General features: G+C 39.0%; 1 protein-coding gene across 1 annotated transcript in view; it reads right to left on the bottom strand.

The window, feature by feature from the left end:
• Positions 1–12,910: 12,910 nt before the first annotated feature.
• lrrc1 (leucine rich repeat containing 1) overlaps positions 12,911–18,091 on the bottom strand; it is a 23,907-nt gene continuing 18,726 nt past the window's right edge. Inside the window, exons 11-14 of the mRNA XM_053333199.1 lie at positions 16,421–16,536; positions 15,752–15,924; positions 14,607–14,746; positions 12,911–13,641 (exon numbers count right to left, since the gene is read on the bottom strand). Coding sequence (XP_053189174.1) covers positions 13,483–13,641; positions 14,607–14,746; positions 15,752–15,924; positions 16,421–16,536 — 588 coding nt within the window. The 3' untranslated portion in view covers positions 12,911–13,482. The remainder of the gene's footprint in view (positions 13,642–14,606; positions 14,747–15,751; positions 15,925–16,420; positions 16,537–18,091) is intronic.

The raw sequence follows: 18,091 nt of genomic DNA, 5'->3' as shown, positions 1-18,091 counted from the left end.
ACATATAGAATACACAGGGAGGGAAATCATTCAACATGTCCCTTAAAGAATAGGCTCGAAGTTTTTCAAATCTGCCTCAAAACAATAGTCAGGAGCCCATATGACCCCTGGACTAGGTTTTGACCATTGTAATCATTCAGCTTGTTTATGCTGTCCATTAAAAGATCCTCTCTGCTTGCAATGTAAGTGATGGGAGATAAATCCACAGTCCTCCTTTTGAGCAAAAATGTGCTTAAAAGTTAAGATATAATTTGGCTTCGACCATCTTAATTAGTCAAATAAAGTTGCTATCTTCCACAGTTAGAGTCTTTCTAGTATAAAATACCCTCTTTGTGTCTTGACTGACAGCGTTTTCTACTTCAGCTGAAAGGATTGTAAAAAGAAAAAAAAGAAGGAATTTGGCACTGAAAAGACTAACTTTGACTTGATTTGAATAATTCAGACGCATCTGCCTCATAACAGCCTCATTAAATAAACTATTAAATACTTTTTATAATTGTTGTGCAGCAGGAAGGTTGGGGATTTTGGACCCCATCACCTGTTGCAATGTTCATTTAAAAACCTGACTGTGTTTAAACCTTGAAAAGTTGTAAATCCATCTTTTAAGTAATGTCACTTATGCACTCTGTGACACCTACTTGTTGAGGTTTAGTTATACTTTTGAGGGCCCAAATATTCATCTGAGTGACACCAGTGCATCTATAATCAACTGCATAAAAAGACTGGGCAACAAATACAGTGCTTATAATAAAGTGCCATCTTATAAACTTGTTTATATATTTGTGTACTCATGTAACCTCCTTGTTTTCATGTCCTCTGTAGTCATAGCAGAGTAAGTTTACACTGTGAAAGGTTAAAGTGAGCATTTCCTACCTCTTGAATGTTTAATTGCAGAGAGTGCTGCCGAGGTCACACCGTCCCCATAGATCATATTTCCACCACCACTAGTTTTTTGTGCCACATGTCACCACACTGTGTGCATGCTCTTACTCAGACAGTTATTTCTTGTGGCATGTCAAACATGTCCCAAAGACCAAATACAAGCAGCACTAAATCATTTCCTGAAGCAGACCACCCAACACGGTGATCTTTAAAGAGACACTCATAAACAGTGACCAACCAGAAAGTGAAAAATATGCTTTGAGGAAACAAATGCTTTACAGAAAATGATATGTCTTGCTCTAAAAATCTAAAAATGTTACGCAATTTGCAGTTATCTTACTCAGTTTCTTGTGTTCTTATATGCTTCCTTCGTAGCAGCAGTAATACAAAACCAAAAAGTTGTAATTTAAGGCAGCAAGTTTTACATCAATTATTCACATATTTATTCTTAAGCAGATTCATACTAAGCACATTAGCTCTTCATGAGAACAAAATGGTTGAAATCCTCAGATCCTCACATGTTAAATTCTTAGCAGTTCACATTGTGCCACAGTAAAAGCATAAACAGTTGGGTGTGCCACTAAGTAAAGAGTTTAATTACAGACCAACACAGCCCCTCCCTCCAGAGTAGATAGGGCGTGCAAATATAGCCTACTGCCAGCTGCTCTGATAGGAAAACAGCTACTGAGCACGTTGGGTTATCTCTCTAGATTATAAACAAATGTCATGAGTCTCATATGCGAAGGTAAAAACAAACCACAAAAATGCATATATTCCAATCAATGCATCTGTCTGTTAGACACATCTTCAGGGGAAATACCAGTGCAATTAAATTAGACTTGTGATGTACTTAAATACATGCACTTTTTATAAAATATTTATATAAATCTCATAACTTGTTATTTTTTTCTGTGCATTAGTATATTCACTGCTTTTGTGTGTCAGCCTGGAAGGTGGCTATGGGTGAAACAATACTCTTGATGAATTTAGCTAGTTCCATTTTCCTGTAGGATTTAGCTTTGATGTAAAATCTTTTTCTCACAACAGAATCTTAAATCAGAAAGGAAGAAGTAAAGGCAGGTCAGTGATACTTCTCCAGCCTCACAGCAAATAACCAACAAGAGCCTATCCATCTGGTACACATTTTCCAAAACAAAAGAATAGAAGTCACTTCTATTTCCAAACCCTCTTACCTTCCCCAGACTCTTATTCAAAATCTCCATTTCTGCCTCAAATGGCTCTTCATCTGGAAGTGTTGCTCGTTTTCCAACCTTCCAGACTTCATGTGTTGATTAAACTTTTCAGCCCGTCTCATTCAAGTTCAATGTGTCTTACTGTTGATGTGTGTATCGCCATGCAGACTTCCTTTTATAGACACATAATAGCCACAAATAGCTTGCAGACAGCAGTCAGCCTACAGGGCACCAGTAACGATGTTCACACTATGCACTGCTGGCAACATGACTGTGTGTGTATCCCTGCAAAGAATTGTTTCATTTATTCTTCAATTTCATCCCCTTTTTTTCTGCAGGAACCCAAATAAATGCTCAATTCTTTTCACTCAATAGATGGCTCTGTGTTGTTTATGCTTCCCGAGCATGGGCCTTTCATGTTTGACAGACATCATGCAGAAAACATGACAAATTACTTCGCTGACGGAGCTCAGATCAGAGACAGAGAGCTGGAAATAATTACATTGCTTGGACAATAAAAAAAAGAAAGTGCTGCCATGGAGAACAAACAATTTCGTCAAACATTTGTGTTTCTCTGCTGGAGGCTGTGACAAAAACCTTACTAGGGTCATCATATTAAACATTCATGAGAGCAGTTTTTTCACAGAAGTCCGCTGTGAAGAGCTTAATTGTATGTTGAGGCTGTTTTAATGGAAGAAAATGAAAAAACGAATAAAGGCATCTCTCTCTCTCTGGTCTTGACCTAACTGACAGCATAGCAGTCAACCTGCAGCCGCAAAGCTAAGTGCTTTGTGTGGGGCAGCATTAGAAAACTCAGATTTAAAAAGATTTTGAATTATATCCAATGCAGAAGACAGATAACACTATTTTTAAACACGTATTAATAATGTCAGATTTTCATTTAGCCTGCCAGCTTGTAGATTGATGACAGTGGCATCTCAGCATGTGCCAGATAATGAGTTATCAGGCAGATTGAAACAAAGTCATTTATTTGCTTGTTTGCTGCTACGTCAACATCACTGTACCCTATCAGAGAGTGAAAGCAGAACTCTGGAGTGGATGCTTATCCTTTAAGTACACTACATTCTTCATTCCTGTCACAGCTGTTCTTGTCAATTTCCACTCTGCTGTCACCCTCCCCCTGCCTGTCTGTGGCAGCGGCACACAGAGAAACTGACAATAAGACAAACTAAACACCAACAGCACCACCTGCTTCTCTTTTACCTCTGATGTTGTAAGAATATTGGTCATTATTTTAATTTATTGCGAGTGTTTCAACCTATAAGTGCCTGGCATGTAAATATGTAAATTTGTATCAAATTTTAAGCCGTCTTGTAGCAGTCCTAAATTATAGCCTTTAGCCATTAAATGTTTGTCATATAATCCTGTTTAATGATTAATATCCACAGTATGTGGAAATGGCAGATATACATATTTGCTTTGATTTCTGGCATGCCGTTTCATGGCACAAGATTACCTTTTAGCCTCAAGGAACACTAAATGTATTTTGGTATCATCCCATTAGTGAACACCAGCAGAGCTACATTATGGCAATACATGAATTAATGAAGAATAGCCATGATTATTATCTGTTTGGTTTGTTCCACCAGAGTTCAAATATGCAGGATTATCATTATGTAATGAGTTATTTGTCAGATGTCAGAAGAAATCCTCCCACAGGAGGAAACTCATTAAATACAAGTTTGGGAAAAGTGGCTTTAAACTAACAACTTGTTGCACAAAATGTTTCCAGAGATGCAGATAAACAGACTTGAGCATGTGAGTCTTCTACAGCATCAAATAGAACAAATGATTTGGATCAAACAATTAGCTAATTTAATGATAAAAAAAATCAGTTCTGAGTGTCGGTGCCAAAGTGCAAAGCTGTGAACTGTGATGTTCCACAAGAAGAAGAGGTGGATTTTACTAGACTAGTAGGGACACAAATTGATTGATGCCAGATCATTTAAGTAAAGAACTATATATAGTGTGAAAGTAGTAAAAAAAAAGCATAAAGACAACAGACTTACTCAGTTATGTGAATTAGCTTATGATTAGCAATTTCTATCTAAGGTTTCCAAACATAAGCTTTCATGAGGCACCAAAAGTTACTCGTAGCGCAAAAGTTAGCATAACCAAATGAAAAAAAGCTGTACTACTAAAACCATATTTTAAACCTCGCCTGTATTATTACTACACCTGACAAGCATACTCAAGTTTAAAATGATACGGGTGAGAGCTGTAGCTAGCAACGGCGTCTTTTTAAAATAAGTGTCTTGAAGGACTCAACTAAAAGCTACATACCAAACATCAACATCCAGTTGATGATCAATGTAGAACAGTGTTTTTCTGTTGCAGAGTCAAGAAATATAATAAGGATAAATGTAAGATCATTATTTCATGCTGACATAACAATGTTTGGCTGCTTACAGTATCTTAAACAACTTTTAGGATGAGGACAATCCAATGGGCAGCTGGGTTGTAACATTTAAGGCAGATCCAATAAAGAGCCGGTCAGACCTGCTAACATTACACTAATCGCAGAAAGTGCACAGTGGGTGTGCCAGTAATGCTGGGTTTTTAACACTGTGTACTTTAAAACCACAAAATGATCTAAGTAGTTCAGTAGTGCTCTTCCTTTGGAAGTTTCCATTACTAGTAGTAAGCTAATTAGCCAGACATGCTGTCAATTGCAACTTTCGGTTTTGGTCAGAAAGGCAAACAAAAAGTTTGTATTTCTATAATTGGACAATGATTGTTTAGGAGCGAAGTTTAGTGAAAAGGTCAAGTTATAGTCAAAAAGAATGACTCAGTCATGTTGGTGAAATCTATAGCCACCATAAACTAATTTCCATACCAAACTAAGAAAGGCTGTAATGATAAAACCCCAGTATATTGAACTGAGTGAAGGTGTATTTATTTGCTTACAGTTTCATTTTTTCATCTCCATTATCAACTTGAGTGCATTAAATAAAGTGTAGATCTCCACCAGGTGTGTCTGGTGCTCTGGTTCCCCTTCCTGAGTCACATGACGGTTTTGGCAGAACTTCTCCCATGTGTCCCAACTTCCCCTGGAATCCAGGAGGAATACCTTTCTAGCTCCCTAACATTCACAACGGTGGCAAAGCTAACAAAAACCTGGATTTATTGATCTCATATTGCACCTAACTTTAGTGGATCAAAACAAGTTGGAATTAATCAGCAGATGCTCCACTTCAAGATGTGACCACATTTTTTTTATGGATGTCAGTTTTTGAGCCTTGGCAAAGGCCAAAATGTGGCCTGCAACAGATCTGTTTTAGCCTACTTGATTGGCAGAAATGCTTTTGCTGCAGTTGTTCATCACTTGTGGCCCCTACCAGCTGGTTAAGATGAGTGATGAGTCAGCAGTCAGTGGTGGTGTAAAACACATCATAAAATAGGTTTTTTGCAACAATTGCGAATCACAGCAACCACGATAGGTCCTTGAACATACAGTCATAAAAAAGTCATAAAGTCACAAAAAATATTAGGCTGATCAGCTGCGGACACATACAGGAACACATGCACACACATAACTAAACGCACAATCTCATTCCAGGCTTATGTCTGGTGGAGATGATAAATATGTAATCAACACATTGTTTGCTAAACGTGCAGTCTGGTTGAATAACTATATGTTCCCAGAGTCCCAGCTTTATTACTGTGTCATCCAAATCTGTGTTCATCTTCCTCAGATACCCACCCCACTGACTTTACTAGAAAACCTCAGATGAAGAATATGAGCCCAGCCTATCATTGACTTTGAAATGAATCTCACACATTGGATGTGCTTTCCAACAAGGTGTGCCCCCAGAAGACTATCACCCAGCAGCCAGTCGTCACTGATAAAAAACAAGTAGTCCTGTCAGTTTTTATGTGGCTAGGAGAACATACAGATGAGGGGGACACAATAATGGGACACTTGTGCAACATGTTGCAATAATCCAGTACACCACCACCAATCAACACTTTTCTGTCACATTGTCAACAAAAAATGACCAAAGGGTCTTTTGCATTGTCATTCAGCTCAAAAAAGAAAAGAAAAGCCTCTTGGAACAATACTTTATTGAAAAAGAGCAATAACAGCAATAACCCATTTTCTATAATTATACATTGTAGCTCTGGAAGCAAAGTTATATGTTCCTCAAGTGTGATGTCTGATCTCTTTTTCCTTACAGAAACATTTCTGCAGAGCGGATAATTCATGAGTCTGAATATAGCTTGTACAGCAGGTGTGTGAAGATGTGGAGCAGAGTTCAGTCAGTCTCAGGACTCCCCGCTGAGCACTATGTGCAGCTATGTGGCATTTTATCTCGGTACAGACTATAAAAAGTTTAAGGGCTTCACATTGTCACAGGCGGAGATGCTATTTACCAGGACATCCTTAACATACAGCACAGTGGTGTGAAGTAGAGGTAGCCAGCAGCGTTCATTGTTTAACTGACTGTAATTTTTACATTAGAGAGCAGTCTGTTCTTGCTTAGCACTCATAGCTGCACAGGCAAAACTTTGTGTTTTTAGTAATAAAAATAAAGTCTGAACTATTAATGTTGTCCATCCTTGCAAATGACTTTAATATCACCAAATACTATTAGCAGCAATTGAATCTGACAGGCAAGAAAAGCTTTGTAGTGACAGTAAAAAACACATTCCAACGCTTTGTTTTACACTAAACCTCTGCAGTAAGGTCACTGAAAATGCTTCACTGCTCAAAAAAACAAAGAGCTGGTTAATAACAGTCAGTGTTTTTCATGTGTGCGGTTCTTGGCTGTGTTCAAGGTGGATAGAAAGCACAGTCGAAACAGTCAGAGTTTGCACGTCTGTTAGGAATGTCATAGTCACGTAGTGGCTCTCTGCTAGGGCTCTGTGTCAAGAGCTCCACATCTTCATCTGAGGTAGACGGATGAGTGAGGATGATCCGTGGGATCTGTCAGGTGATTGCCAGGGAAGGAAACGGGTTTGGGAGAGAAAATAAGCAGGTGTTCGTGTGATATGATGTGAGAAAGATTGTGTCATATAACTGTCAAACTGTATCACTGTCAGGAAAAGCTCAAATGAGGTGATTTCTAAGGAATGAGAAACCTGCTTACTGGCATTGTGTGTTTGCCCACTTGAAGTGAGTCACTTTTTGTCAAGGCCTCTGCTTCCAGCTCAGACAAGGTCCGATTCAGGTCACTCTCCAAATCAGACTGAAACACACACAAAAAGATACAAGACACAAGACAGAAGGAGACAAGAACATGTATTAGAATAACTGGAAGTGGTTGTTTTAAAGGCATAATCCACATGTGGAAAGAAGCAAAACAATGACGTGATTCAAACTGTATTCTGTTTTTGCTTTGATTTGAGTAAACCACCCACAATGCCATTGCCATTGCAGACAACTGCCTCAATCTTCTTGGGCAAACAGTCTTCTGCGCTCCCCATCTTCGGCTGTTTACTCCTCTGTGCTCCACCATCCTGACTGCACTGCTGTCGGCTCGTCACATCTGGAGGATCCTGAGGTTCATCTAGAGCACAGACTTCTCTCTGAAGCAACCTTTCCCTGAGCACTTTCATATTGATGCAGCTCCCAGCATTCCTGAGGGCACTGACAGCCTCGAGGTGGGTTGCCCCCTGCATGCTGAGGCCGTCGACCTGGATGGACCGGGGTGAAATTACACTTTTAAGTGCTGCTGAAAGTAAAAGCAGGAGTCAGAGGTGGTGTGTGTGTGGGGGTGGGGGGGTGGGGGAGGGGATGCACACACACAGGCACAACATAGGTTCTCTGAAAATAGCATGTTTATTTCCACTGCAGAAGGCCCACAGGCATGGATAAGGATTTCTAATCCGCTGTATAGTGTCAATGTAAAGCTGATTTTGAATTTGTATTTGCTGTTGTCTGTGAGTGAAGCAATTTCAGTCTCATGTTGTTTTTTTCAGTGAAGGAAGTTGCAGCTGAGTGTTGTCTGCTTGTCTTATGATGCCCTCCAATGGTCACTAGAGGAACATCAACGTTGACCATTGTGCTTTAACTGTTGCTAATATCAAGTGTATGTATGTGAGTTAAATTGTAAATTGGGCCATTGCATTGTATATTTTTAACAATTGAATCATCAGTCCAAGGACAGGTTCTCAATTTTTCAAGTCTGCCTTAAAACAACAGTCAGGTGTCAACAATGACACTTCCTTCTGTTCATGCCCATTATTAGAGAATCCCATCATATTGCATTTTCAGTGTTAGTGATGGGGGAAAATCCAGAAGCTTCTTTGTGTTGTTTCAATGTTAGTCTTTTTAGTGCTCTAGAGAAAATTCCCTTTTTGTTACAATACTTCCACCACAGCTGAACAGGTCACAAAGAGGGATTGTTTTTACTAAAAAGACTTACTGTGGAAGAAGTCCACTTAATTTGATGAACTCAGACAGCTGATTTTTGCTCAAAATGTGGACTGTGGATTTTGTCCCCTATAACCTGACGATCCAGGGCAAATAGATGCCCTTTTTAACTGTATTTTAGATATTACATCATGGATGGCTGAGCATTTTCTAAAGCTCAATCAGGACAAATCTGAATTTCTTTTGTCATTGGTACTGAAGCCCAGAGAGAGAAACTCAATGAGAAACTGCAGGCACTGAACCCCTGTCAACAGATGAAAAACTTAGGAGTCATCTTTGATTCAAATCTAATCTAAACCATTAGCAGATGTTCACCGTTTCTCTCTCAAGCCAGTACAGAGACGCTAATGCACGCTTTTATTACCTGCAGAATGGACTACTGTAATGCTCTGCTTTATGGTCTACCAAAAAAGAATATAGCTCAGTTACAATTAGTTCAGAACTTAACTGCATGTGACCAGGAAGGGAGCATACGTTACACCAAGTTTAAAGTCTCTGCACATATAATTGATTGATAAAAGATACTTTTATTGGTTTATAAAGCTCTATGGTCTTCATCCTTCCTATTTATCAGATTTGCTTTTATCCTATGAACCTTCTAGAACCATCAGGTCTTCTGGTCTTTTAACTATTCCCAAAGTCTGGACAAAAACCGGTTTTGCTCACTTCATTCTATAGTGACTTTATTTTATTATTTCTTTTTATATATTTTTTATATTTTATTAATCTGGTGTGTCTTATTTGGGGATTTTTTATGGGGTTTTTTTTACATTTTTATCCTACCTGGTGTTTCCTCATTGCAGATTCTTGAGAGTTATGATAGTGTTTCCTGAGTTCCTACTTTTATTGAGTTCCTATTTTTGATGTTTATATTTCCTTCGTTTGCTTGCTTGTTTGTTTGTTCTGACTATGTAAAAGTGCTATACAAATAAAGTTTGATTGATTGATTGATTGATAAGTTATTGTACATTTTAAGCACAATTGGAGGGTCTCTTCTAATAGTCAGTATGTATAGGAGGAATGATTACGAGCAAAACGTGTTTCATTGTTCATTTTGGGCACCTGAAAATTGTTTTAGGACTAGCTTGAAAAACTGTGAACCTGTCCTCTAATGAAAAATATATAAGTGATTCCCCTCCTACCTCCAGCAATCTGTCTCCGATGTGGACCCCTGCCTTTTCTGAAGCCCCCCCTTTAGTTACTCTGGAAATGAAAATGCCCTGAAAGAAAATAAACACATTATCCTGAATATAAATTGTCATGAAAATGTGATCGTAGCACTCCTCATTCAAGCTGAATGAATGGGTTGGTAGGAGTGCAGCGAAAATCAAGGTAGCCGTCAGTCATTCAAGGCTGCTGCTGTTGTCGTTCATCATCTTTATTCAGACAGCTAGAGGAGCTAATATGATATAATAATAATATAATACCTCATCATGGTCTTTGTAAGGCAGAGAGCCCTTCCCACCGGCAATGCTGATTCCCAAACTACCCCTCTGGCCAGACACTTTGATCTGTAACTAAGAGGAAATTGCTTAATAACAAATAAAAATGTAGAATTTATATGTAATTGAGATCTGAGTGGTGCAATTCAGTCTAGATCCAACAAACAAAAATCTAATTAGTAATCATTTGCCACCATTAATATGCTTTTATGCAGTGCCTAGTGCAACTACAAAGACATTGTTTTCCATTAAAGAAAGAGAGCGTGCAGTTACTCTTAATGGCACTTGGGAGATGAATGATTCCTGAGGAGGGGTCTTCTCTGTGACCAACGAAGGCTTCAGATGCCCTGTTATGGAGGAGATCTTTATATTGTGGATAGGGTCTCCATGGAGACTGGACCCCGCATTAAGATCTCTGAGTTGCTGAAATTTCTTCCCCTCTTGAGTTTCACCTCTCTGATGGTGAAACCGTCGTGTCGGGGCATCGCTCTCTGACAGCTGGCCTGCAACGTCCTGGTGATTAGAGATGATTCAATGCTTTTACTGTCATCAGTGGGGCCTAATACTTCACTCTGAGTTCACTCACAAGACATTAGCAGAATAGAGATTGCAAAGTGACTTTAAAATAGCACACATTTTCACAGATAGGGTTTCTTGGCACATCCTGTACAATCAGTGGAAGTGGAAGCCTGCAGCAGGGTAACACTTGATGCTTATCTGCAGAGAATGAGGCTAGTAAAAATGTGTATCCTTATATCAAGATGAACTGAAACCACAACTGGAAAACAGACCTCCTCAGGCTGCTCAGTTTCCTCTACGTCCTTCTCTGCGCTGGAGCAGTGACCACACACACCGTCGCCGGATGAGAACAGTCGAGGTCCCCCCTGCAGACACTCATTGTTTGCCACCCAGCTGAAGCCTGGGATGGCCCAGTTTTGGCAACCGGTCCTGGGGGACGGGTTAGTATGAGGATTTCTACACTCCTGGAGATAGTCAGAAGACACCACCCGTTGCTGAAAATTTGCAAGCTCTTATTGTTTGTAAGCAGAAAATGGAGGAGATAATGCATACAACAAACAACCCAGTGATCTTCAGTAATATCCTGAAGGAAGTAACTGGGGACACTGAGAATGTGAAACTAAATGTCGGAATAATTCCCATGAAACATGTCCCTCATTGTAGATGCAAATGTGAATTGATCAGCTGTCAAGGCAGAACATTAAGTAGGAGAAATCTATTTTCTAAAGGCTGATACTATGAGGAATCTCATGCTGACAAGTAGAGCAGCTGACAATTTAAGACTCACTAATAAAAGCCTGTTCTACTATTCATAATGCATGCATATTTTGGGCACCAGGTGGCACCAAAACTGTCCTTTTTGTTTGGAAAACCTGAACAGAAGCCAAGATAGAAGCTGGTTGTCTGAAGCTTAATTTGTTTGGATTATGTCTCTTTCTTTGTCTCCAGGTTTTGTCTTCTGATGCATCTTGGGAAAAAAAAGAGGCAGAGAAAGAGAGCGAAAGATGGTGACATGCATCCTAAACCTACATCACCACTGCATTTCAATATCAGTATAGAGGTTTGCAGGTCAGTCACCTGAAACTAAACACCCCTAAAACAGCTCCTAAAAATACCTGACTGCCATTTTTAACTCTTGAGCTAGTCATTACTCTGCAATGTATTATCAGCTTTTTCCCAGATGGATAATATTTCAATGGTAACTTTTATTTCAATAACAAAGACATCCTGAAATGATCAAAAACCAAACAAAAAGATTCAAATGAAACATGCACTTGCAATTTCTTCCGTTATACTTGTAGATCTAGTTTGTGTTTAGAATGTGATGAAAACAAAGGATCATATATATTATACATTCATTCTACTGATATACTGAAAGCATGCCATTATCAGCACAACATGCAGCATGTGCAGGGCAGACAAGTCAAATATGACACATGCTGGCAGAGCATTACAGAAACATCATGCACTGCTGGACAGACAAAACAAGCAATGGAGGGGTCAGGAAGTGACACATCTGTTTTATTGCCTCAAAGGAAAACAGTTTTAGTTGAAACTTACTGGTAAGTGTACTATTTTTGGAGTTATGAGTAAAAGGCCAAACAAAATCCATCTTACTTTTTTTATTTTGTCATTCAGAAGTGAGAGATGCTACATATTAAGTATTAAGTTCAACTCAATTCCTGGGTATTGATGAGCTGTCTTAACTCAACAGGGTGAATGGTAAAGTTAAATGAATAACAAACATGTTTAGTGTTGCACTCATTTTATTGATCAGTGGTTAAAACTCATTCAAATCTCAAAGCCCAGTGTCTATTTGAGATCTGTTTTGTGCAGTTTGATCAGAAAATAATTAAAAACATAAAACCAAACACTTGAACCAGTTTCTTTCTCTGGTCCACTTTTTTTGCAATCACTTTTAAAAACAAAATAATACCATTTATTATGTACCATATAAAAGAATAAAATTTGAGAAAACGCTGAGAAGTGCATTAAAGTGGAACTTCTAACATCAGCATTTTTATAAGGATGCCGTCCTTGTGGTACGAACCTCATTCTCACCAAATGTCCGATGATTAATGTCCGATGATTATTCTGTACAGTACTATTTGTTAAAGGGGAAAAAAAATACAGCGTTTTTTTGGCATCTATTTGAAAAACGTTACAAAGCAGTGAAGCACAGCACATATAAATAACAGCATTGTTATTTCTGCATAATTACACTGCAGATGAATAATTAGTAAGTTTTGATGTGCAGTACTTAAAATCCAAACTTAATTCATTGATCAAATCTATTTATTATCAAAGTAAGTCTAAAGCCAATGTTTTACAGAGAATAAGGATTCAAGGCCATCCAACTCACCCAATGACAATTATATGGATTGAATAAGACATGAGTGACTGCTTTGATTTAAAACAAAAAAAAAGTACCAAGATCAAAAAAAGAAAAAAAGAAAAGTTTAAAAATCTGAAACTGATTAAGAAATTTGCTATACACTTTTATTTACATCTGAGCTGCCAAAAAAGTATAAAAGTATCAATATTCACAAGAGACTATACAATAATCCTTAATCAGTAGGTCCAAAAACTCCTGTTTTTATGTTTGCCCAAAACGTAGAAAGAAATATTCACCCAGTGTTTTAAAAATAGATATAGAACAAATATATATATAATACATTTAAGAAGGTTTGACCATATTATAAAGACTTATAATAGTGCAACTATCTAATGTATGTTTTTAAAAAGAGGCATTTAAAAAAAAAAAAGTAATAAATCTTTAAAATATCTTTTAAAAAGGAGCATCTCTGTGCAGATTATTGCCGTGGACATGAATTAAAAACAGGAAGGCACAGCGGCCCTGGTAGACTGAGTCACACACGTTTTACACAGTAAGGTTAAAGGCGTCCCAGGGTTTTATCAGAGGAGGGGGGTAGGCCACACCGAGGGTTTGTAGGTAAAAGAAAAAAGGGGGGGGGGGGGGGGGGCTGCAGGGTTGTGCAGGACGACATGGCGAGACACAGGAGGTAAGAAACATTTCTGAGGTAAAAGGTCACACAGACGTGGTCACTCTGTCTGCAGCGTTATTGACCTCGTTTTTGTTGGAGTCCAGGCCTTTGGCAGCGTTCAGGTCGTTGCGGAGGTTCTCGGCTGCTTTCTTCATGGTTTTCAGTTCACCCGGGTGAGGCGTGGCCCGTCGAAGAAGTGTTCCCTGCATGACGGAAACAGATTCAAGTTAATGGAACGTTTGTTTACATCTGTGGGGCCGAGAGGAACTGCAGAGTTGGGTGATAATCTGGGTCTCAGGGTTTATCATTTAGCGGCTCCATTCACATACAAGGAGTCATGTGATCAACCGTTAATATGAAAGTATTGATTATATCCCTGTTATTAGCATGTGGCACTTCAGTTGAAAAACACAAATTTACAATATCGTGTATAATGGCTTTAAGTGTGGCTGCATGTATTTCTTGAAAGTGCACATTGAAGATTTAGAGTCCAGCATACAGTTGACTTTTGCTTCAATAAAACTCTGTAATCCATCATTCCAACCAATTACTGAAAAATGTTTTCTTCAAATACAAAACTGAAACATGGTTGCAAATACACATAAAAAGGTACTACAAAATACACAATAACCAGCACGTAGTCAAACACTAATGTACTCTCCAGGCTCTATAGCTCCAACTAAGTTAACTAACATGCACAGGAGGCTTGTTAAACATTTTAACCAATCACAAGCCGGAGATGACTGCAGGATACATGGATGCATGACCTTGCATACACAAACTATTACTAATTACATTAGTTTTGTTATTGTCAATAAATAGAAAGACCAAAATAAGTTCATCTTCCCCCACTTGTAAATGTTTTCTTAACATGTCTCCTAAAACAGCTGGTTGTAGGTTTCTGTTTACAGTGTATATCAGATTGATAGTGTTCACTTTAATCATGATGAAGGGATGTATGGCTCATGATGTGTTTTTGCTAGTGTTTGGTCTATGGGCACAGAGGAATAAAATATATCAGACTTATTCATGGAATCATGTTCATTTTTTGGTTTGGGCCTTTTGTTGACAATAGGAAAAATGTAAAACATCAATGACAGTGACTTTTAATTTTAGCTTTTTCTATCACCATATTGCCAGTTCATGCCCTCAAGCTCCCTGCTCTCACCTTGTCATCATCCTCCTCCTCATCATCATCCAGGAAGTGAATTGCACTGATCCTATTCATGGCTTTGTTGTCCCACGTGTCATCTGCCATGTCATTCACCAGGCTCTCCAGGGCTCCACAACGGGCAAGATTATCAGAACCTGTTTTGATTTTTAAAAAAGACAAAATAATATGTATCACTGTGATTCACATGCACATAAAACTACTCACACAGAATTACAGAGTTCAAACTGAAGTGAATATTTCAGCAGATTAAAATCAATATGGTTATGACAGCTTTCCTGCAATCTGCCAACTCAAGAAATGAAAGCTGCCACATAACGCAGCGCTCATGAGAGAGAGCCTGAAACTGTCAGATCACAGTTTCAAATCCCAGCTTAGTCACAGGCTTACAGCAACACAATCTTCCCTGCCCCCAACCTCAGCTTCAGCCTCTCTCATCTGACCTGCACCAGTCTTACAGCTGCATCTCTTCCACAAGAGAGAGAAAGAGGGAGTGTCACAAAAATAAATGAATAAATGTGGAAGGAGAGACAATCACTTTTTTAAATCCAAAATACAGTGACAAGTAAGGGAAAAGTATTTTGAAGTGAATCACAAATACTCCACAGACTAATTGCAAGTCTGTGGATGACAGTGAAGGAAAAATTAACAACAAACTGTTGTATCGAGTAGTGATAGAGCCGGCCCCCAGCCGCATCTCTATACCCAGTGGGTGAGCTTTTAACGGCAGCAGGCCAGCTGCTGCTAAGCCTCTTTAGCTGTCCAATCCATTGCATTTCTGAAAAACATAACCAAGGAGGGCCTCAAGGGACAGCAGAGGCCCTGATCTGTTATATGCGCTGTGATCCTTTACAGGACCTTATAATCGACAGATACTGCAGGGGAGGATCAGAGGCTGCAGAACACGCTGTGCTTCCCTGAGCAGATCATGTGATAATGTCATGAAAACCACAGGGCACTAAATACGTTGCGAGAACTGATGAGCAATATTACTCAAATGTCACAGTCCTGGCAACAAGTCAAGTCACTCGAGAATAAACTGTACACGTTAGGAGCACGGAGACGCTGATCTGAAATACATAAATACAAATATAAATAGTACACATGCAGAAGTTGGTATGGTAGCTTGATAGAAACGATACCTTTATTGTTAGGTTCACATGGCTGTTGAGGCAGCAGCACGCAGGTGAGCACCTTCTCGCCTGAGTCAGGATCCTCATCTGTCTGGAAGGTGAGGAGGGGCTGCGACTGGTTTTCTGACAACCATAAGGCCTTCAGTCGTAGCGTGGTCAGTGTTAACGGTAAGTGGGCGAGCCTGAAAACAAATACACCATTGCACAACTGGTTTGTATCACACAGGATTTAAAGAAACCACAAGACACTTGCAGGTTCTTATTTTCAAAATATACACACTCCTGAAGCATTCAGAGTTAGCGCCAGTATCAGGTTAGGATGAGGATCTTGGCAGTTGTTTTGACAATGTGAAGGAAGGGCAACACTCTCCAGACACTGAGGTGAACATGCTTGTGTGTGACTCAAACAGTAGATATTGCTGCAGCTTTCTCTGAAGACAAAGCTCAGACCAAACACAGGTACAGACAGACAAACAAAACCAAAACAACCTCCAACTGACGGTGACTAACATGGTTAAAATATCAAGATCATCTTTAGGAACAGAATGTAGAGAACAAGTAGTCAGTGAAGTATCTATAAAGTATAACAACTTTTAAGTCAAATTTCATTTATCATCAATTAATGACTGCAACCAAGAGATGAGTGAAAAAAAGATATGAATGTGTTACTGAACATACCTATTTCCAGACACGTCGAGCACATGCAGCTCTGTGGCTTGGGACAGCTCTGACGGTATCCTCATCAGTCTGTTCTCTCGTACACAGAAGACATTCAGACCGCTGCAGCCGCCGATCTGGATGACAGAAGACAGAAAATGATTGAGCATACGTCAACTAATACAGGAGTCCTGTGAAGATTATTAACATGGCAAAGGCAGATACTTCATACATTGTAGGCTGGGAGAAATGCATTATATATGTATATATGTGTGTGTGTAAATCAGACTTTAACAATGGCAGACAAAAGAGTAAATCTGCATTTGAGCGCTTTGTCCCAGAATTGGTGATCTCAGTGTCAGACCAGTGAGACGTCAATGTGATGTGGCAGAGAGGACCTAAAATTAGGAGCAATTAGGACAAAGCAGAGACGTCATGGCCCAGCTGAACTGCAGATGTAATCTATTAATCTGCTCAAACCTGAGCAGGATACTGTTGTTGATGTTTTTGGTGTAGTGAGTTTCTGTGGGGTCCCCAATATAGAAACTGTAGTGTTAAACTCATAATGTCACATTCATATAATTATAGTACATGCACACACACATATTTACATTTACTGTGAATTGCCTTTAGAAACTGAGTAAAATTAGCTGATAGTTAGCTTGATCAGCAATCAATACAAACACACAATGTTAGACTTGAACCATTAATCAAACTAATCACTAACAGCAGCCAACGTCAAACAACCTTATCAGACTTTAGCAGTTATCTGGTGTTTGTGTAGTGGTTACAAAACATTAAAACATATACATATTAGCAGTTTGAATTAAGATGAAGCTCCCTGCGCTCTCCAGGGAAAATATGATGTCACACTACCATTAAGAAATATGACATTAACAATTCCTTGTGTGCGTCCACAAAAACACATAACTCTAGAAACATAAGATAAAAGGTGTCATATGTCCACAGTCTTCTTGTCAATTCGGCATCAATATTATCCATAAAGATTGTATTTCAGTAAAAAAAAACTTAATTTGGATTTTGTCGCTTCAGCTAACTACCAGCCTCTGTAGGCTAGCTGCACTATTTTAGTGGGAGAGGACCGAGGGAATGGTTTCAAAAATTAAGATGTTTCACTAAAAGAAGTTCTGGTTCAGACACATGCTGATGTAACGAGTAACACATTATGGGCCACAATTTAAGAACTCACTTGTTTAGTTACATTTTCAAAACAGTAATCTGTTTTAAACCAACTTTTAAACCAACTATTCCTGTACCAACCTTTTTGCCACAAGAAAAGAAAATCCACCATGAATGTGCACTGTTACTACTGTTTTGGCAGGCACCAGGCTACGTGCTACGGTTATATCACTGCGCGTGTGTACAGATAGAGATATATATGCACAGATGGTAAGAAATATGTTTTCTTTTATTTATTTCTATGATTTCAACAGTGATTTGTTGTTCACAATGTAGCATTATCATGAAAAACTCCGCCGGGGAAAAAGTGTTATGAGCAAGAGGATCCATAAAACTGGGCCAATGGTCAAGTAGTTCAGCAAAGCACAAATCAATAGCTGGCCGAGGGTTACACTGTGATTGTTAGAGATGTCATGCAATGCTGGCTTGAGAAAACAGTGACACCATGGATTCATTATCTAGGCCAAGTGTGTTGAGCTGTTATTTTTCTGC

The sequence above is a fragment of the Scomber japonicus genome, chromosome 14 (genome assembly GCF_027409825.1).
Source record: "Scomber japonicus isolate fScoJap1 chromosome 14, fScoJap1.pri, whole genome shotgun sequence".
Classification (NCBI taxonomy): Eukaryota; Metazoa; Chordata; class Actinopteri; order Scombriformes; family Scombridae; genus Scomber; species Scomber japonicus.
Note: the sequence above shows the minus strand (reverse complement) of the source record. Positions and strands in the feature narration are given on the sequence as shown.